The sequence below is a fragment of the Falco rusticolus genome, chromosome 4 (assembly GCF_015220075.1).
Source record: "Falco rusticolus isolate bFalRus1 chromosome 4, bFalRus1.pri, whole genome shotgun sequence".
In the NCBI taxonomy this organism is placed as follows: Eukaryota; Metazoa; Chordata; class Aves; order Falconiformes; family Falconidae; genus Falco; species Falco rusticolus.
This window is the reverse complement of record NC_051190.1, coordinates 80,163,618-80,185,059: the sequence shown is the minus strand read 5'-3', so window position 1 is coordinate 80,185,059 and position 21,442 is coordinate 80,163,618. Positions and strand designations below refer to the sequence as shown.

At 36.8% G+C, this 21,442-nt stretch overlaps 1 protein-coding gene across 2 annotated transcripts in view; it reads left to right on the top strand.

The window, feature by feature from the left end:
- The window catches only part of THSD7A (thrombospondin type 1 domain containing 7A), a 287,802-nt gene that overhangs the window by 222,952 nt on the left and 43,408 nt on the right, over positions 1 to 21,442 (top strand). For both annotated transcript variants that reach the window (XM_037383975.1, XM_037383974.1), the window contains exons 12-16: positions 1,572 to 1,687; positions 3,971 to 4,103; positions 6,912 to 7,015; positions 16,761 to 16,955; positions 20,341 to 20,604. In XM_037383975.1, the coding sequence (XP_037239872.1) occupies positions 1,572 to 1,687; positions 3,971 to 4,103; positions 6,912 to 7,015; positions 16,761 to 16,955; positions 20,341 to 20,604 (812 nt within the window). The remainder of the gene's footprint in view (positions 1 to 1,571; positions 1,688 to 3,970; positions 4,104 to 6,911; positions 7,016 to 16,760; positions 16,956 to 20,340; positions 20,605 to 21,442) is intronic.

Below are 21,442 nucleotides of genomic sequence, written 5' to 3'. Positions count from 1 at the left end.
CGTATAATCCAGTCTTTTTTGTATGCTTGCAATTTCTTTGTTCTTTAAGGAAAAAGTCATTAGTAAGCCAATGTTCAATACCTTGCAGAAGCACTTTTAATTTTAACCTTAGAGAAAATTTCTGAAAACATAGTCAGTGTGTGTGATTGGTGTTTTTTTTAAAGTGTGCCTGACCTCTGCATATATAATCTGATTTTATGAATCAGACAGAAGCAAAGCACAATTTGACCTAAAATGTAGAGAGTGCTTATGGAGAGGTGATGGAGATTTACCTTGCTATAGCTATAATATTTTATGGTCTTTCACGTTGGTATTTTAGGAGAGAAAAGAGAACAGGTGGAAATGTCATTATAAGAGGGCACCAAGAAGTTGGTGCTGGTTCACAGTAGTGGATAATACTTTGAGAAGTTTATGTGAATTGACAGGAAAATGCAGAGACAACCAATGGAAATAATGAACTAGCAATTGTTATTGCTGAGGAATATGTCCCTATAAAGCTGCAATTCAACCTTTCTTCTCCTTTCCCACTGCCTCTCCGCCCACGCTGCACAGACATACTTCTCCACTGACCATGGAGAACACATTTTCTTGGTAGCTCATTGTTAGGCTTGCCTGTGCTCCCTTCAGCCTGGCAAGAAAGATGCTTCACACTAGCCAAGCTTCCCCATCTGATCCAATCCAAATATAAAACTGGTCACCCATCTCACTGGTCCCAGATGCCCAGCAGCCACAAGAGGAAAAGCTGGTAAATATCAATGCTTTTCACTAATGAGATAAAAGCTCCAAAATATGGAAGTGATATTTTTCTTATCTCTTTATATATTCCTCTGACAGTCCACAGTCTGCATGCTTTCAGGGCAATAGTAATATCGAAATTATTTTAAAGATTCACAGTACTTCTGCAAATAGTTATTGCATCATTCTGAAAACAAGTATTGCAGCATAGAGTTGTTTGTCCTTGATGGAAAAATAGAAACACAGGCTGGGGAAAATGACCTGGGATAATGACTCCCGTATGTGGCACTCCAATAATCCCTTTTATATGCTGATCAAGCATTTTCCTAAAACAAGTGAGGTTTTCTGTCCCTTTTGACAGTCTTTGACAGTCTCATTGATCTGGCAGTTTCAAGCCCATTCCTGTGATAATCACGGCCAGCTTATACCTATTTTTCCTGGGTTAGCAGTGTTTTGTTTAAATATGCTTCCTTCCAGAGTTTATGCTTCTGGTAAGTTTATGAAGAGCTAAACATGTATTTTTCTACGGTAAAATAGATGGCTTTTCTTCATAATCATTTGGAAGCTTGAAAGTAACACTTAAGAGGCAGTCTGGAATGGTGAGTGAGGAAAGATGATTTTTTAAAGTTAAATCCCCAGGTGCAGAATGCACCAGTTATGTCTCCTTTCACCAGATATATTTAAATGCTAATTGTTTTAATTTCTGTGTTTCATCCTGGTGAATTCTGGGCAACTAGCGTTCTCCTCATGCCTGCAGGCATTTGGTACCTCTCGTGATTCACTTTACCGCAGAATGGTTGTTTATTTGATAATGCTTCTTTTTTTCATTTTTTTAGATGCCCTGAGAGCCTCCGACCAGAAACTGTGAGACCCTGTCTGCTTCCCTGTAGGAAGGACTGTATTGTGACTCCATTCAGCGACTGGACAGTGTGTCCTTCTTCATGTCAGGAAGGTAATTTTATCCATTGTGTGCTAGTAGACAGATTTTAAGAAAAAAGGAGTTAGGCTAGCAGTCACTTTTGTCAGAATGCTTACACACATCTCTTTCTGACAGAGGACATGTAATAGCTGGTACAGTACCTGCAGGGAGGACTTAGCAATTTTGCTGAAAAGAATAGTTATTTCTATATGATCTGTTTGGATGACTAACCACCCCCCCCCCCCCCTTCATTTTTTCCTATTTTTATATTAAAAACTCCCATTTACATCTTCTGCTAATAAAGAGATAACTAGTCATGGAGTAGACACGTATCTCTTCGTTTAACAACAAAACAGATACTGGTACAGTTGCAGTATTTGAATTGTCAGATAATAACATGGTCAGATTTGGTCTTTGAAAGTACATGTACTGCTTGCTCATTGGAAAAACCTGAGCTTTATGTACTAGGCGATAGGTAGGTAGGTAGGTAGATATGCACATGTGTATAATTTTGGCTGGTTTCTTCTACTCCAAGGAAAATTGAAGGAAAGTTAATAAAAATCAGCAGACTTTAAGTTGATGTTAATGGTCTGAGTTAACCATACATTCCAATACCATTTTAATACTCTTGGCAAAGCTCTTAAAAAGAGTGCAGGTTGCCCCTGAATTTTTATTACTAGAGTCATCCATGAAGTTAAACTGATGACTGGCTTAATATTGCCACATTTTTATGCCTTATCTCTCTCTCTCTCTCTTTGAAGCTTAACAGGAGGTGTTTTTCTAATATATATTATTACAGACAGACTGTAATACCCCATGTTCCACAGGGTGCTAATCCCTGTGTGGGACATGGTGATTACTCACAGCTACCGTATTATCAGAATGTAAGATATTGTTACATCAAATATACATGTTTCAAACGCCACAGCCAATTTTTTATGCTTTATAAAGGACAAAAGCATAAAGGCATTTTTTCATTAATTCCTATTAGTGATTAGTGCATTCTAACAAATAAAAAAAGGGTTAGGAAGATTAAATTCATAACCTTGAAAAAAGAACAGACAATTAAGACCATTGAATCTGAATCTATTAAATAGTTATTCATTATTAAATATTGTGTTATTTTATAGCAGTATTAATCAGTCTTTCTGATATATTTTTATTGAGGCAGATCATCTTGGACAAAAATGCCATCCTTTTCTGTTCTCATTTCTGTGGGTTTTAAAAGAGTTCTTGATGCAATGAGCATATCTTCACCAACTTTTACTACAAACTAGCACGCAGGCTTCTGTAAGACAGTATATTTGTGAACTAATACAGGCATTTTGTCTATCCAGTGAGGCAAAATCTTTTCATACTACACAAACAAAAAAAAATATATTTCATAGGTTTTACCTATTTGTGTCAGCAAGCTGGTCAGCAGCTTTGCTGGTCAGCACATCTGTCTTGCCCCTTGTGCCAGCTCCTGGCATCTCCTGGAGATGATTGACTCAGGAGTGGGGGGTTTCCTCTGCATTGAAAAGCGGCCAGGTGGTGGAGAGCCACCACCGGGATTCTCCTACCGCTTGCTCCTAATTACAGTTGCTTGGCTGTGGTCCAGCACGCGTCTGTGTTCAGACAAGCTGCAGCTGCTGTAATAACCCACCCAAATCTGATACCAACCCAGTCAGCCAAATGCCTGTGCCACAGCTCTCAGGGGAGGGATGGGGGGTGGGTGTGGGGGGAAATCCAAGATTTTTACCTAACAATATTTGTCTGTTAGGTGTATTAGGTATTGCTGTGGAACTGTTACAGATTTGTGGCTTTTCTTTTCGTTTTCTGCCAGAAGAACTGTTATCTGAAGATGACAGAGATCAAAATTCCTACAGGAACTATTTTAGCATTATCATTAATCAGTTTATCATTAATAATGAATGACTGTAATAATTAAAAACTGTAGATAAATTCCACAGCGGAATTTCTCTTTCTGGTTTTACATGCAAATGATCAGGGCAAACTTACACTTTGAAATTGTAAAATGTAGCTGCAAACTGAACGGGTTTAATTTTTGTTCACTTGAACTGTGTATTCATTTTGGCTGTATATTCATTTGTTCAGTATCGCTAATACTGCTTTCTGTTCAGTTCTGATTCCTGGCCGTTAGCTGAGATTAAACTGTTTTATCTTTTAGGCTTGATTTTCTGCTTATGGACAAAATAGCATGTCGATATTAGAGCAATCAGTTCAAATACCTGTGGTATTAGATCTTATTTTTCCCCTAATTACTGTCATCCCTATGGAAGTAGCAGGGAAAACAGCCACCTCTACTTTTTGCAGGGGGTGCCACAGTAAAGAAGCAGTCCCGTCACCGTGTTATCATCCAGCTCCCCGCCAACGGTGGTCGAGAGTGCCCAGACTCTTTGTTTGAGGAAAAGGAATGTGAAGCTTCTCCCATCTGCTATAGCTACAGGTAGTGTTAATCAAACAGAGATGGATTGGACCCGGTTTTTCAATGTCTCTAAAGCTTGCTGAATTCCACTTCTTAACAGAAGATGTTCTAATATGCACTATGTAGCAAAACAGGTTACATAGCTAAATCAAGGTTTCAGAACAGATACGAAGACTCAGTTGGGCCCATCATGAATCAGTGGTTCATTTTATTTGTTCTTTTGCAGGAACACTGCAACAACTAAGAATTACTTTCCAGGATAAATCTTTCCTAGCGAATAATTTGACATTCTATACAATTAAAAAAATCTTCCTTTTGAAATTATCCAAAGCACTGAAATGCAGCCTCATCTGTTTAGGGCAGCCGAGTTCTGCTGTGACACTGTGCCACACACTGTATCCTCCATCTTCCATCCCTGTCAGCCCTGGAATGGTCCACAGTTGATTATATCCCCTAATACACAAAATTCTCTGCTCACTTAATCTTCACGAAAGGACACTGAGGACTGTTCTGGCAGGTGGGGATATTCACCACAACTACTTCAGAAAATTTTTGGGCAGTTTCATAGTATCCATCTGAGTGGCATGGGAAAGTAGACATACAAGATCTGGGTGTTGACACAAAGTTTAGAAAAATCTGATGCATTTAGTTGTTGGATTTACTTAAAAAATAATAATAAAAAGAGTTTATTTATGAATAACAAATATAAAATATATTTATTGGAAGACAATGTTTTGTTTCTCCACCTTCTAATTCCCATGAAACTGCTGTCTGTTGCAGAGGTACAAATAGAATTCAAGCTTATTTTAGTGAAAACAAATTGGGATTAAAGAAGTGTGTTGCTTTCATCATCTGGCAAGAATTATCATTGCAAATTCATTAGGAGATCACACTATATTCAACTGAAAGATATGAAAGGATGGAAAACAGCATTGGGAAGCTACCAAAATCAGTACTCCAAACATTAGAGAAATACAGCTTGAGAGCTTTTTCTAGTCAGAGTTTTACCTTTTAAAATCTGGCTGCCTTTCATCTTAGTATCTTCAGTACCAAATTTTACCTGAGCTAATGCATGATAATGTGCTGAGCAGAAGAAAGAAGAGTTGCTAGGGAGTGGTAGATGCAATTATTTGTATTTCATGACACAAACTAATACCGTATGTATTTTCTGTATGTTTCCTTTAACATATTTCTGATCTATACACATGCTGCAACAGATGGACTCACAGACCCAGCCTGGCTTATGCCTTAGTTCGGATACTGGCCCTCAGAGGCAGGTTGCAATAAAACCTGAGGTGCAAAATCATTGAGATTATTTTAAACGTGAGAGTAGCTGATGGTTTGAGTTGTGGATGTAGCATTTCCCCCCACCCCAACTCTGAGTAATTCAGACAACTGCATTATTTCATAGATGTGACAATAACCACAGTTGCCTGGAGTTGTTATATTTAAGTCCTGGGGTATTCTGCAGCACTAGAAGGGAACTTTGTAAAAGTTATATAGCAGTTTATACTAATGATAGAATAGTTTAGGTGGTCAATATTGTTATCAAAGTTTTTTGCAAGTTCTTTTTGTCTGTATTTTATTTTGATAGGGTCTGGGCCCATATACACGTGTTGGCTCACACATTTGTAAAGTGCTGCCATTCAGCTACTGGAGACTCTAGGTGCTCTAGGATCGCCCAAGGCACCCACACAGTCATTTAAACCCACTGTCCCAATACTTTGCTGTAGCTGGGGTTCCTTTTTGCTTCTGATTTCACCATTTGGGATAGTATTTGGATGATGAAGCCTAGCAAGGCAATTTGTTTGTTGTGAAAACTTTACCCTTGTAATAATATCATTTGAAATTTGAGAAAACAAAACAAATTCTAAGACTTCACTCATCTGACCTCATCTTTGTAACTCCAGTATTGTTTGTGCTTCAAGCAAGGCAGAATTGCCATTTGTTGTTGTGTTGCAAAGAATGCCTAAGGGAGGGGGGAAAGAAAAGTCCTGGGGAAGAGGAAAGAAGGAAAAGTGAAAGAAATGCACTAACATCTATATGTGACAGTATTCATTGCCAAAAGACAGTCCCAATACTACATGAACCAGAAATCAACCCTGAAGACTTATCTCTGGAGTGTGTTTGGGAAACTTCAGCATGTTTACTTCACTGAGATAAATGGAAAAAAGAAAGTAAGGAAGGGAAATGAGAATGAGGGGAGGTTTGTAATAGCATGCTAGCATTTAAAACTCATCCTTATTTAATGGGTCCATGTTGTTTTTATGAGATGTTAATGTCACTTCATTAAATCTACTTCTTAAATTTTAGTACGTCATTTTGTTGACTGGTAAAATACTCAGCATGATCAGATATAAATCCATAGCAAAGGAGTTCTTCTATGGAAAGGGTATTCAAGTCATATAGTTTTATTATTTTATAAATTATTCTTTTTTGAAATTTCTTTCTCACAGCTTGTACGTGTTAATGCTTTTTATCAATGTCTAATGCTCATACTATGTTTTGTATTCACTGTTTATTTCTTAGGTAGTGTTAATGTACCTTTATACTTTGAAATCCTTGAAAATATATATGGTTTACTTTCTCTTCCTTCCTTCACCTCCCCCTTCCTTCCCTGTGTCCTTAATGGCCTAATCGTAAAAGGAGAAAAGAAGTTAACAGGAAAGAGGGAAGAGTTTATGGTATTGTTGCTGTTTGTTGTGAATTGTCTGTGACCAGTTAGTATTAATAAGCAACAACTTACGGTGGTTTCTAACACTCTTTAGCACTGACGGCTACAAGTTTAAGTGGATTGTTTGAAGCTGGCTGCTTCCCCTCTCATTACAGGTGGAAGACCCACAAGTGGCGCAGGTGCCAGCTAGTTCCATGGTATGTGCGCCAAGACAGTCCAGGAGCACATGAGACTTGTGGACCTGGGCTACAAGCAAGAGGTTAGGCCCGTTGTTTCTGTAATTTATTTCTCCCCTTTGTTTCTGTCATTTATTTCTCAGAAATCTATATCTGCACTGGTGTGGGAAATGCCTAAAATTTTAGTCATTAGAACCTAACATTAATTTTATCTATCTTTATGTGCATCAGCACAGGAAAATACTGAATGCCAGTATGGCAGGGTGCATCCTAACCAGTATTTGGCAAATGTTTTATTCCTAAAATAAGTGTTAATTTATTTTTAAGTATAGATGCCACATTAGTCCTTAATTTTATGGTATTGTTTGTTCAGTTATTTCACCATCCTTACCTGAAGCAAGTTTGAAGAGTTTTTTTTGTGGAAATTATGTTTTCAAAAACAAGAAAAAGAAGAAAGGGATGGGTGACTTTATATGTTTGTTTTTGTGAAAAAGGTTGTGTGAATTCACCTGTGAAAATGTGACATTTTTCATGTGGAGGGGATGTGAAGGCATGTTTATGGGTATATCTATTAGACCAAATATAAGGCTTTGTTTGAAAATTTAGGATCAGAGAACCCTACAATAATTTTGAGCTGGAAGGATGCTCTGGAGGTGCCTTGGTCCAACCCTCCAGCCAGAGCAGAGCCAGTTTCAAAGTTAGATGCCACCCAGGCTACAGCAGGTTGCTCAGGGCCATGTCTCAACATGTTTGGAGTATCTCCCAGGACAGAGATCCTACAGTGTCTCTGGGAACCTGCTCCATTGCTTGTCCAGTCTAATACTGCATTTTTTTCCACTAATATGTAAGCCTAAATTTCCCTTGCTGCAATTTGTGTCTGTGTCCCCTTATCCTTTCACTACATACCTCTGAGAACAGTCTGGCTTTCTCCTCTCTATACCCTCAAATTATGTAGTGGTAGAGAGCAATGGGAGCAGGACTTTTCATTTATACTATTCAAGTTCAGTGCCAGAACAATTCCCCAGGCTGTAAGGGTCCTCTGAATTGCAGCCCTACTCTCCAGGTAGCTATTGACTGTCCCCCTCAAACTGGTGTTGTCCCTGAACTTGCTGCGGATGCTTTCTATATGGGTTGTTAAAGATGCTAAACAGAATTGGCGCTGGAATTAACCACTGAGGTGCAGTGCTCTTAACCAGCTGCTCATTGGACTTCAAAGCCATGGACCCTTCAAGCCCAATGATCCAGACATTTTTGTACCATTTGCATTTAATAGCAAAGAATTTTTGCATCCACATCCAGCTTTGCTGTCACCTGTCTTCATAGAGTATTTTGTGGTCTTAACAGAATTGTGTATGTGTGACTCTGTAAGTATAGTCAGGAGGGTATTTTAGGTGCGTTAAATAAATTCAGTATGAAAATAATTGCAGTTCCTACTTACTGTGTTACAGTAATTGAATTTCTTTGAACTACTAGTCAACCCTGAATTCCTGGAAGGTTTTTTTCTTTTACCTTTTCTGAGTGCAAACTCCTGTCCGTTAAAATAATATTGGCTCAGCAGATTGTGGAATTCCTGAGCAAGGACACTGCTTACTGCAGAATTGAAATGTTCAGGTCATTAACTTCCTCACAGTATTAAAGGAGGTTATGGTATACTTTAAAAAGTAAATTTGAAGCTTGTATCTTCTTCCACTTACTCAGAAAGTTACAGGAGATCAGTTTAGGGCTTACCACAAAATGAAACCTCAAAGTATTGCCCGCTAATAAAAAAGCCTTCCGACTGTGCTAATTCTTTTGAGGGTCAGTCACTAATGCAATTTATCTCTAGCGGCTCTGGAGGATACATTCAGATCACACACTGAGCAAATAAGATTTCTGTCTTTGATGGTAGGAGTTCAGACAGTACAAAATGTTGTCTTCTGTACTTGTGTGCTAGTACCTAAATCTCTTGACTTTGCCTCAAAGTCAGTCAATAAAGAAGGATAGCTAACTGTAGTGCATGCAGATTGGGTTTTATTATTCTTGTGTGTCATGAGAGTTTTGGGGTTTTTTTACTGTAACTTCAATCATGTGCAGTACATACACACATACAGAGTAATCCATGATTTTGGCATTACTGGGCATACAGTTTTCAAATTGGTGAAACAGACTGGCAGAATTTCCCTCTAGTATTAGACTGAGTTTGATCTTGTGAAAGATCATATATTCAAGCAATAGTCTTGTTCCTACAAGCAGATATAATGGAAGTAGTTCTCTAGTGTAATGTGGTCAAGTGGTAGGATGAGCAATCATTAATTAAGAACATGGGATGCAGCTAAGCCTGAAGAAAGTAGGTGGTTTCAGCAGAATTCTGTAAATGTTTCTGAGATCAACTGTTAGAAAGGGAAGATTTTTGTTTGCTCATGCTTTTTGTTAAGTCTATCCAATGTAGAAATTTTATTATGGAATTCACAGAGGAAGTTATTCAGGTTGGATAACCTAAGATTATTTGTGCCTCAGTCCAAATCTGTAAATACGAATACAAATACTGTCCAGCCTGTTGCAGTAGTGAAAATTACAGGCATTAAAGACAGCCTTTTCAGTGTTTTTCCCATTGATGTAAGTGATGTAAATTAACATTAAATGCAAGTTTTGGACATAGTTATATTATGCACCATATCTCAGTGGTTTAATACCTGACAAAGTGTTGAATGTATCATTTAATTTTATCTCAGTAGTATAAACTGATAATCTGTAGAAGCTAAATAAACTAGTACAGATTTTCTTTATATTGAGAAAAGTTAAATATTTTCTGGTTTCTTGAACACCTTTACAATGAATATGACTTGGAATTAAAAGTTGAATCTTTGCACAAAAGTAACTTTCACTTTGGAAAACAGGCTTCTGCAATTCTAGAAGTTATTGGCTGAAGTTTTATTTACTTTTTACCTCAGAAAACTGAATTTTGAACATGAATAGTGTGTTTTATTTGTTTTATATAGGTTATCTCCTACACAGAGCATTAACACATTCGCTTTCCCCTCTTACATTTCAAATTCTGCCATGAAAATAGATAGTGTGAATTTTCAGTGATGCACGTTATTTCATTTGGTCCCCTGCACAAGAGTTGATTTCATGCAAGGTGCTCACTGAAGGGAGGCTGACCTAAAAGCAAGCATCTGCCTGACTGAGCTCTGCCCTGGACAGTATTAGAAAGATTTTACCAGTTTCTGAAAGACTCTGGAAAATGTTCTGTCCTCTTTCCCTGCTAATTCTTGGCTCCCTCCTGCATGCTTGGCTTCTAGTAGATAAATTTTCTACAATGGAAAACTTTGCATGCGAACATGTTTTTAAAAATTATGTACTATAAATCATTTGTTTAGACTATTTTGTGATGTAGATACACAAAAGAGTGAGCTACTACTGTCCTTTTAAACAAGCCAAAATCAGGGAATGCTAAACACTGAAATATGAAATCTGCTTGGTATAACATTCTGATACTGCATTTATAATGGGATACTAGAATACAGGTATTTTGAACAGTACATTTAAATGTGTTGGTGATTCCTGTACAAATGTTTATGATACTGTGAAAATTGTGGACATAGGAGCATTTTTTTGTTCAATTGAAAAAGAGGTCTCAAATTTCTGATGCTCATGAGTCCCAAAATCACACATTCATTCATCTGTTTGTGGTAATTTACTTTTAGATGACAAAGTGAAACGATTATCTTATAGAAGTAATTTCAGCCTTTTGGTTTCCTGTGGACAGGCCTTTTATTTTGTGTTGATCCTCAGTAGAGCAAGTAATTGTGTTTAGTTAGTTATCAGTTACTCTTTTTCAGTGGGTGTTGCCAATGCTATTGGATTGTCCTGTTTCTGATCTGATTGCTGATGTACCAATAGTGTTAACATGGAAAGTATCAGCAAATGCGTTAAATAAAGAAAAGGAACGTACACCAGGGAAAAGGCACATCTGGCTATGCATTCATAAGCAGTTTATTTTGAAGAAAATAATCTGTTACCATTCATATTTTAATTAGAAAGATTATTAAATCTGAAGGAAAAACTAGAAGTTACAAATAATTAAAAATGACTGGTTAGGTGTCTAGTCTTAAGTCTCTGAGTAACTAGAACATATGCATGCCTTGAGATCACAGCTTTACTATTTACATTCTTCAGCTTTTTTATCACATTGGTCTTCCTTGACAGAAGATACTTGAGTGAATCATAAAGTTTAGAATTGTGATTCATTGTTAAAGGCAGCTCTTTTTCTATCCATCTTCTGTGATGAAGGTTTTGTTACAAATTATGTCAGTTTAAATGAATGTGTCACAAAATTAGAACTTGGGTCAATACAGAGGAAAGAAAATTAAGGGGTTCGGTAGTTTTTGGTTTTTGCTTTAAGAAAAGAAAAATTTCCTTTAGATTTTTTTTTAAATAAAAATGTTTGTTAGTCATTCAAGCTAATTATGGACAGGTAATTTACATCTAAACCTAAGCATAGGTAAGCATTTACTACTAAAGCAGTTAATACTAAAGCAAATTCATAATTGTTGTCATGAATCTTATTTGAACAAGGCAGATAGTCATGACAATTGTGTTGAATTTCTATGATGAATGAAAACGCAGTCGTATCACTGGTAAAATCCCTTTTAACAGTGGATACGCAGGGCAGGAAGGTATTACAGAACTGCAGTAACTTAAGACTTCTGTCTTTTGTTTAAAACCCTTAAGAGAGGATATTATGGGTGCATCAGCAAATAGTTTGAAACTTCCTTTTGACGCTATCCAACAAGAACAGGAATGCATTTATGTTGTTTCTTTTCACAAGTTGTTTCTAAGTTAACAGGAGTAAATTGACCAGATGTCTTGGTGAGTCACTTGAAAACTAGGAAGGAGAGCCACAGGGTGTTGGGAAATACAAAATAAATAAATAAATAAATACAAAAACTAGAACAAAAGCATAAATGTTTAATAAAGTCAGGCTACTAGTATTTGATGGGGATGTAGGCTATAAAACTCATTGTGAGAGGAACCTGCTCCAGTTAGGGTGTTGTAAGAGATACTACTTTGTATTTTTAAGGCTGACATTTATTAGCACATACATAACCTCTAAGTAGTGATCTGCTTAGTGAGATAGTTTAATGTATGAAGTTTGAAATTTTGAACAACTTAGGCAGATATCTATTATATTATGCTCCTATCTTCAAACCTGTGTTGGTAAACCTCAGCTCCACTGACATCTGAAGAAATTTAGAAATACAGTTCAAATCCCTTTCAAATTGTATCAGGAAAGCCTAGGAAACTTACTAAAAAAGCTTGTCCTGCCAGTAGCTGCTGCAGGTTTAAGGAGATCTTGTTGGGCTGCATCCCAGCACAAGTGAAGAGGACATGTAGCAGATGAGAAGCCCAAGTGCCCAGACTGCAATAGCCTAATCACATCATGATGTAAATGCATGGATGCACATAGTAAGGGCTATCCCAGTGACCAAAAAGAGATTTGCAAAAGGATGCACAGCCTACAGTCCTTGCCACCATAAACCTTCCTCAGGGTTTTGTAGGAGCAACGGGATGAAAATTGTGAAATCTGTCAGCATTTTCTGTAATAGCAAGAGGAAATTTATAAATTTGAAGTAACCTGGCTATCACACAAAATATCCGAATAGCTGTACTTGCTGTCACTGGGATTTGTCCATTATTAAAGCGCTGATCCTGAGCTCTCGCTGTTCTTCATTCACAGGGTGTATATAGTTATTTGAAAGACGGAGCGATGTCCAAAGGGAATTGAAGGAAGCTTGCCAGGGTGGCTGTGAGCCCATGCAGAGGCTTTGCAGGCTTGTTTGAGCTGCAGGGAGGCTTGGAGGCAGAGCCAGCAGTATCAAGCCCTTTGCTTCTGCTGTAGCTAAGCAGGGACAGCAGCCTCTCCCTGGGCATCACTTATGGGGGTGTGGGGGATTTGCTCTCATGGAGTTTTGTGCCCTTATTGAAAGCACAAGAAAGGAGACAAAATCATATAGCTCCTTCATGGAGCTATAAACTATCTTAACATCATTGAGACTTAACAGATGAGAGTGCCCTGTTGCCTGGTTCATATTTTAGTCATTGCAAAGGACAACAGGCAGCTTCAGGTTTTGTAATGAAGTAAGAATCTGGGCAACAGTGCGCAAGAGCAGTATTTACATGAGAAATTATTTTTTTTATTGACAAAACAAGAGCCAGAATCTCCAGACAACTATATTCAGCAGAAACACATTGTTATTCTCTTTGGTGCGTAAAGAATGCTCAGGCTTGTATTTTCGCAATATTCTTGGCACATGCTTCTGCTTTAAGATACTTCATAATAGAAACACTTCATCATGCAGTGTCTAGTCTGCCATGTCCCACAGAAAAAGGAATAAACATAGATGAAATCATAGCCCATGCAGCACTGATAGTAGGTGTAAGAAACATTAGTTTGCTGAAATAATTTATGCCATTCTAGAAATGAAACAGAATATTTTTGTTGTTAAAAGTACTTAACAGTTGAAAAAATGATATCCCAAGTGTGTTGTAAAACAAAGGAAGTAGAGCACATTCATTTATAAAATACTTTAATTTTTAAGTGTAAAGGTCACGGAATCTTACACCTCAGTGAAATCTTGTGAAGTATACTAATGGTAGTAACACTGGCAAGGTTTTTATATAAACCCATGCATAACAGGACTTGTTCAAATGCAGTCTTAGTGTTTCACTATGCCAACAACAAATACGTTAGCCTGTAGTCCTCTGTGGCTTGGTGGAAATAATGCTATCAGATAAAGTTTTAATTACATCAAAGTCACTTGTCTAGAAAATTTAGACTGCCATTTATTGCTACTGGTTTTATAGTAGTTGAAGACACTTCTCTGTAGAGAGAATCATCAATCTCCGCAACTTTTACAGATTATAATTAAAGGACCATGGGTTTGATCAGAGAGGTGGGGGATGAGTTTGCCCAAATTAGGTTGAGAGTGGAAGAATTAATGCCGCTAACAGCAAGAGCATTTCAGATGTCAAGTAAGACATTTACCTGGCCAAAATAATGCATTAATGGAATGTATACAGTTGTCAAAATCCCTGCTTTAAGTAATGGAAAAAACCAGATCTGCTCTTCAACAGTCAGAAAGTGTATAAACCTTTCAAATTAATACTTGAATCTGTAGAATAACAATAGGAAAAAGGAATATATAGCGAAACATCCAAGTCTTATTAACTAGTAGTAACACGTATAGTTATGGAGAGGCACTGTGAAAATTAAGATTCAGGAATTTATTTAGTATGCCAAGCTGTCCTTTAATTTGTGGTGTTATTAAGGTGAAATATTTAGGTCTCAAGAATGAAGAGTTTTCCTGCTTTGATTGCTACGGTACAACTGACAGTTAATCTTGAAAAAAACCAAAGTGTTGATCCTCAGGGAAGCTTCACACTTGGGACTGCTTGATGTAAATTAGATGCACTAATATGAGTCTGAAAAAAAATTATGACAGAGTAGATTAATAACCAAGAAAGATGAGGGAATGAATATTGGCTTTAGAAAAACTGAAACTAGAAAGAAAGTATTCTTCAATGGACAATGTTTATGGCCTATCAAAGGACTAGATAGGGAGGCAGTATGTAAAATGGGAATTAAACTTTTGAAGAAGATTATTAAAAGCTATGGGTTAATCAGTGGACGGCCTTTTAGCCCTTGGCTAGGTATAGTTTTCATTTCTAAAAATGGTGGCCTATATCTCCCTGAGAATATAGTGAAGATAATGCAATTAGTTTTGCTGATGCATGCACATGCCAAGGTCAAACTCAAGACAGAGGATTTAGGTTTGACCTCTGTGAATTTCCACGTGGTAGAACTAGTCTGAACTGTGTTTTTACCTTGGGGAAACCGATGTGTGATATTAGCAGAGAAGAGTACCTCACAACAATCCAAAACCATAGCCTAGGCTTGTATTGGAAGATACTGGTTTGACTTGTGGTTTTCCAAAATATTTGTGTAATTTAGAAATCCTGTAGTAGGTGCAGTTAACCCATCCTTAAAATAGTTGTTGTATGGATATTCAGGTTTTAGATATTTGATTTTGCTTATTGAATCACTATAACTATATCTGAAGAAAAAAAGGGTTTCCTCATGTAAACTACACCAATAATAATAGGATTTGACAGAATAATTGTATTAGACAATGTACAGCTGGTCAGTCCCCCAATAAGCACAACTTAATGCAGTATTGAGCCTATTACAAACTGCAGGCAGCGCTGCTCCAAAGGGCAGTCAAGGATCGGGGAAGTTGTTTGCTTAGCATCTCTGGAAAAACAATCCTCCCTCCCTTTCACAGAGTTTTACTGCAGATATGTGGCAAAAAAAAAAATATCACTTGGGACCTTTGGATATATTTTAGCAGGCACACAGGCTTAAAATGGACTATGTGGGTCATCAGGTACAGCTTCCTACAGTCATCATGAGGTAGAAACTTAGTTTAGAACTGTCAGACAAAAGCTTTTTTCAGAAATCATAGGTCACTAAACCTTTACAATTACCTTACAGCAATCTAAAACCCCAGAAAGTTTCCTCAAATATTCTTCCTTTTTCCTCTGAGAGGAAATAGTCACTCATAGCCAGTTTTCTGATTTATTTTGAAACTGCATTCAAACCTCAATTTTTCTCCAACAGTTCAACTTGTTTATGCCATAATACTTTGGTTAGTAAAATTTACATTTTTTTTCAATTCATATACCAATAAAACAATTAGTGTCAGTACAATCGAAGTGCCATGCTTAAATTATGGAGTGTAATATAAAACATGATATTCCCTCATACGTATACAGAATGATCTATTGTATTTGGATGCAATTTTACTGCAACAATTGGTGACCTAAATTACTTTCACAGTCATTATGAGATACTGCCTCTGCTGCATGCTGTCAGATGCCAAGTAGCATAAATATAATTCTATCGTGTAAAGAAGCAACTAGAAGTTTCCAATGTTGTTAATGTGTAGTAAGTTTTATGTTGTTTTGGGCAAGGAAATAGAGTTAGAATTATTGAGGCTTAGGTTAGAGTAAGCAACACTGTTAAAAAAATATCCGTGAAAAACAATAATGGAGCTTTGTTAAAAGCTGTATTAATTAAACAGCCCTATTCTTTGCAAATCCCTATGTTCCAACTGCTTCCTTTTGTGCCACCTGAAGTTTTGTTACAAAACTTTTTTCTTATAAGTAAGAAGTTTTTAGGACGTGGCTATCCTGTTATAAAAAGTTGTACCCCTATTGAGTGATACTCCACCCCTAGCAAACATGCCCTTCAGCACTTTTTCAAGACTAGTAATTGCTAAAGAACATCAGGCAGAAATGCTGATGTGAGTGGTTAACTGGCATGCAGAATTCAAATATGTTTCTAAATTTTATGGCTGTCTTTTTTTTCTAAAATAAATATTGCTGATAACATTTTATAGCTTATACATTTTTCAGCTACTTAAAATGTTATTGCAAGTTTTTTAATGTCTGAGTTATAGCCTGTATCAGTAGGAAAAATGATAATTTGAAAAGTGGTATAACAGGTGTGGGTAACATGGTGCAACCTTTATAATATTTACAGTTGCCTGTAAGATTTTTTTTTTTTCCTGGTAAGTCCTGATAAATAGTAATTTAAATGGAATCTCAAAAAAGTCAGAAATGTCAAATGTATTCTTTCAAGGCATAATTGATTGCAAATATTAGGTTATTGTGTAGCTATTCTGGGCTTTCAGTGTGATTTTGTAGAATATTGTAGACTTTCTAAATTGAATAGAGACATTCATGGAAAAAAATGCTGAATTAAATTCCATCTCTTCTTGCTTTCAGCAATTACTTGTCGCAGACAAGACGGTGGACAGGCTGACATCAGTGAGTGCCTTAAATATGCTGGACCATTACCATCCTTGACACAGATATGCCAGATTCCCTGCCAAGATGACTGTCAATTTACAAACTGGTCAAAGTTTTCTTCCTGTAATGGGGACTGTGGGGGAGTCAGGACAAGAAAGCGCACTCTTGTCGGTAAGAGTAACCAGAAAAATAGTGCATCTTTTATTAATTATTGCTGCTGTTTGGATTAAAACCTGTGTTGTTCTGCGGTTCCCTTATGACAAGCAAGCAACTTTTGTCATTGTGGCAGAAAGCAGACCCAATGTCACTGTCAGGCTCTATGTACTGTTGGTGGAACAAAAAAAGTAACCCCTCAGGAGAACAGACACCTGCCACGTGTCTCTGGCTCTTGATCATGGGCAAGTGGCTAAACAGAAGATGGGAGAACATAGGAGTCCAGGGTTTCTTCTAAATGGAGTGCACCTAGTGAACTGAAAGCATTTCTTTTCCTGGCAGGCAAGTCAGCATTGTCTGTAGCACCAGAGAGGTGATAAATGTAAAGCAGTGTGAATAACGAGCAATCTGATCCAATCAGAGGAAATGAGATTAAAAAAACTTTACCTGCACTTTTGTTGAGCCCTGTGTTATCGTTTCACCAAAAAGGACACAATCGTTTGCTATTTAAAATACACAGTTTTCATACTGTGTTTATTCCAAACCCTGATTTTGCACCCTGCTTCTGCGCACAAAGAGGCCAGGAAAGCTGCTGGTTTATGGTTTATCATTTGTGCAGTATTACATCCTTGACATTATGTATTTGTGCAGTATTACGTCCTTGACATTATGTATTTGTGCTAAGCATTTAACAAATATAAGATACACCTTTGAGGTTACACTCTCAAGCAATTTCTTGGAGTTACAGCTTAAAATATGAAGATATTTTTCAATAGCTTTATTTTTTTTCCTTAAGCCTTATTTTGCTAATAGTTTTCAGGCAAATATTTGACAATTTAATGAATGTTGAAAAGCATGTAACTTACAGATACTGATTGGCTTAATTGTGTAAAAAGCCAAAGGTCTTGGAGTTTGCAGCATGATGTCGGTAGTGTGAGGCACTCTGAGAAGTCCTGATATAGGAAATCTCTTCACATCACTCTCAAATCACTTGCAGTCCCAGATAAGGTTAAACAAATTTAATTCTATTAATACAAGAAACTAGATTCGGAAAACTGATAATGAAAACCAGAGTGGCCACAGACCCTACTAATTATTTGCATTTTCTTGATTTATTTATGTTTTCTCAGCTAAGAGTTTAGGGAGCAGGTCTGCAATCTGTTTTGATTCCTCAGCAACTGTGACTCTGTGCACAAGCTATATCTTGCCAGCATTATCTAACCAGATTGAATTGGGTCTGTTTTCTTTAGCTTTGTTTTTCTTACACAGAACTGTAATTGAGAAAAAAAAAATGTTGCAATTTCCCTGAGCTTCCAATAGAAAACCTTTTAAGAGAAAAACTGGTGAAAGTGGATTTTCTTTTCTTTTTTTTTTTTCTTTTTTTTAATTTTTTTTCCAATTGGTGACAGAACAGTCAATGACGATCTCTCCTTGACAGGATCAGGTGTAAGTCACTTGCATTCCTCTTCCTACTTCTGGTCTTGGCTACACCAGTACTTCTGTCTTGGGTGGTGTTTTGGTACATTTAGAATTACTATGTCAGCTGAGTCTTTTCAGCCTCTTCCTATAGTTCATCATTTTCAGCTTTAAGCTTTGGTTTACCTCTTTTGAACTTAGCTGCAGTCTTGAATGTCAGATTTATGATTAAGCCGGCCCTTTCCCTGGCTGAATGTTTTTTCTCCAAGTTGTGTTTTCCATTCTTCCATTGACTTCCTCCAGCAGCTCAGATCAACACATGAAGAAATACATTGCTTAATTTTCTGACTTATTTTTTGATACAACTCAGGATGCTCTTTTTTTGTGTCCCTTGAATCCTTTTGGGGTTTTAGTTAACAGAATAAAAAGTTTTTCCAATGATGTTCAATCCCTTGCCACAAACTTTTCCTCGTTCTGTGTGATGGCCACCCTTTTAATTTGAAACGTATTTTTTCTTCAACTTCTTTTTAATCTGTTGTGGTTTGTCTTTTTCTTCTGCATGAAATGAAGAGTAAAAAAACATGCTCTGCTTCTGAATTATAGCTGAACCTTCAAGGGTAAGAGATGGCCTCTGTCCCAGCCTGTTGCCCAATTAGGACTGTATGTTGGTGGTGGAGGAAAGCTAGCTAAGGGGGGTGCCCATTAGCAACCTCAGCAAGAATGTGATAGGATCCAAACACTATCCACTGCTTCATGCCCCTGTAAATCAGAAGACCTGTGGACAATGAATAATTAATGATCTTCAAGAAGGCTCGCTGTGACTGTCTTACAATTCCAGTGAACTTTATGCCAGGTTTGCTTCCACAAGGGAAAAAAAATCCCAACATTTATTTTTTTTTAATTTTAAAAACAAAGCAAGAAAGAACAGATTCCCTTACCACAGTATTAACACTTTGAGATGCTCCCCTGTCCTAACTTACCCCTTCAAACTTGCTAAGACTGTAATGTGTGCTGTGGTGTATTCTCTGTGACAATGTGTTACGCAGGCTAACATGTAAAGCTGACTTGGAGCAAATTTGTAATTATTTATGGTGAAAATGTGGAGAAGTGTATTTTTAGTATGCAGCTGTGTTGTGTTCGTGTATCAAAAAATCAACTTCTCTTGAGGTACCTTTTTTATATTCTAAGTGAAGGCAGTAGTAAATACAGGCACTAAGGTTGTGTCCAGTACCTTTTTTTGAAGAGCAAGGAAAATACTACAGGATATTAATTTAGAGTATTATCTAAGTAACAAGTGTTTTTAAAACTACTTTTGCAAAGACTTCTACATTAATATATATGAGCTTTTTAATATGAAAAAGAAAATGGAGCAAACTTTACCAAAGAGAAAAGTAAAGAGGTTTACTGGGAAGTGGAAGGTGAGTGGATGCCTGTGCTCCAGCTGTGGAAGGAAAATGAAAAGGGAATTGAAAAGAATCAAATTCACAGAAAAAGCCTTTTTAAATTAGTAGAGAAGAATGTTAATAATTAAGACATGTACAATAACAGGTAATGAAATTAAAGGATTTTGACATTTTGAAAGAAGATACTACTGTAGTGAACATGCATGTTACTTCATTCTGCCATTTTCTTCAACTTGAGAAAGTTTTATCCAGAGACAATTTTTTTATTGGACTGCACCCTGATGAAATTGGAAAAAAGGGTGTATTTGTTTAACTGCTGACTTTTTCAAGCTGTACTCCCCCAGCGCTTTATCCAAAGTAGATATAAATATGTGGCTTTATTTTAAAAGATGTTGCCTTTGTGCAAATTGTAGGCATCCATTACTTTAGAAATTCAAGTCATTAACCTAGATTAATAAAAATTAATGCAACTAGTTTTAGGCATATGTATTTGATTGCAAGCACTTGTTACAGAAGTCTAAATGAAATTTTTGGGAGGCATAAATGGATACAAAATTTCTAAAAGAATTATTTCTTCTTTCTAGGAAAAAGTAAGAAAAGGGATAAATGCAAAAACTCTCAGTTGTATCCTCTGATTGAGAATCAGTTTTGTCCATGTGACAAGTACAGTGCTCAGCCTGTGGGAAACTGGTCGGACTGTATTTTACCGGAGGGTAAGATGGAAGTATTGCTGGGAACAAAGGTACAAGGAGACATTAAGGAATGTGGACAAGGCTATCGTTACCAGGCCATGGCATGCTATGATCAAAACAATCGACTTGTGGAAACATCACGATGCAACAGCCACGGTATTTAGAAACCTCTTTTCTTTCATCTATTTACTTATCTGCTTTATTTAATTTAACATAATATGTGTTGTACAGGTGGAATTAGCAGATTAATATTTATTGCTTAGGCTGCATTTTATCCCAAGATACCTTCAAACCCAGCACATGTTTCTGCTGACCGGCAAACAGTAAATTTAATTTTTACTGATGACTACGGTGCAATATTTAAAAGTAAATGACAGCAAATTACTAACTAGGTATTTTAGCAGAAAAATGTAAGATCTTGTTTTTCCTGATAACTGCACCTATAAATTTGAGAATAAAGCTATTTAGAAGGGTCACATACTCAAAAAATAAACAGGGCTATTTTGGAAAGGCTGAAATTATTTCCACAGATTCTTTAAATACTTTAATCTCCTTAAATAGCCTTATCTCTACCGTTTGCTCTTCAGCACCTTAACAGGCATGCATTGACCTGAGTTCAACAGTACACAACACTTTCTCTGTGTAATTCTGCTGTGTGTAAATCTAGGATGTTTAAAGACTATATTTGTATTCACGTTGCTCCTGGACGAAACAGTGTTCCTTCCTAAAGTGGATGAATCTATAGTGTTAGGATCAAAACTGGCACTTTCTGATACTCAGTAAGCCATAAATGTGCTAATTTACATCACCGGCATTTCTGTGTTCATTTCTTTTCCCTATTGCAGTGCTAAATTATAACTGAAATGAAAAGCTGGATGTTAGTTTCAGTACCATTAAAAGGTCAATGTAAGTTTAATTTGTATGTGTATTCTAATTTTTTATCTTAAATTAAGATAACAGAAATTTCATTTATTTACTTGGATAAAGTTAAAAT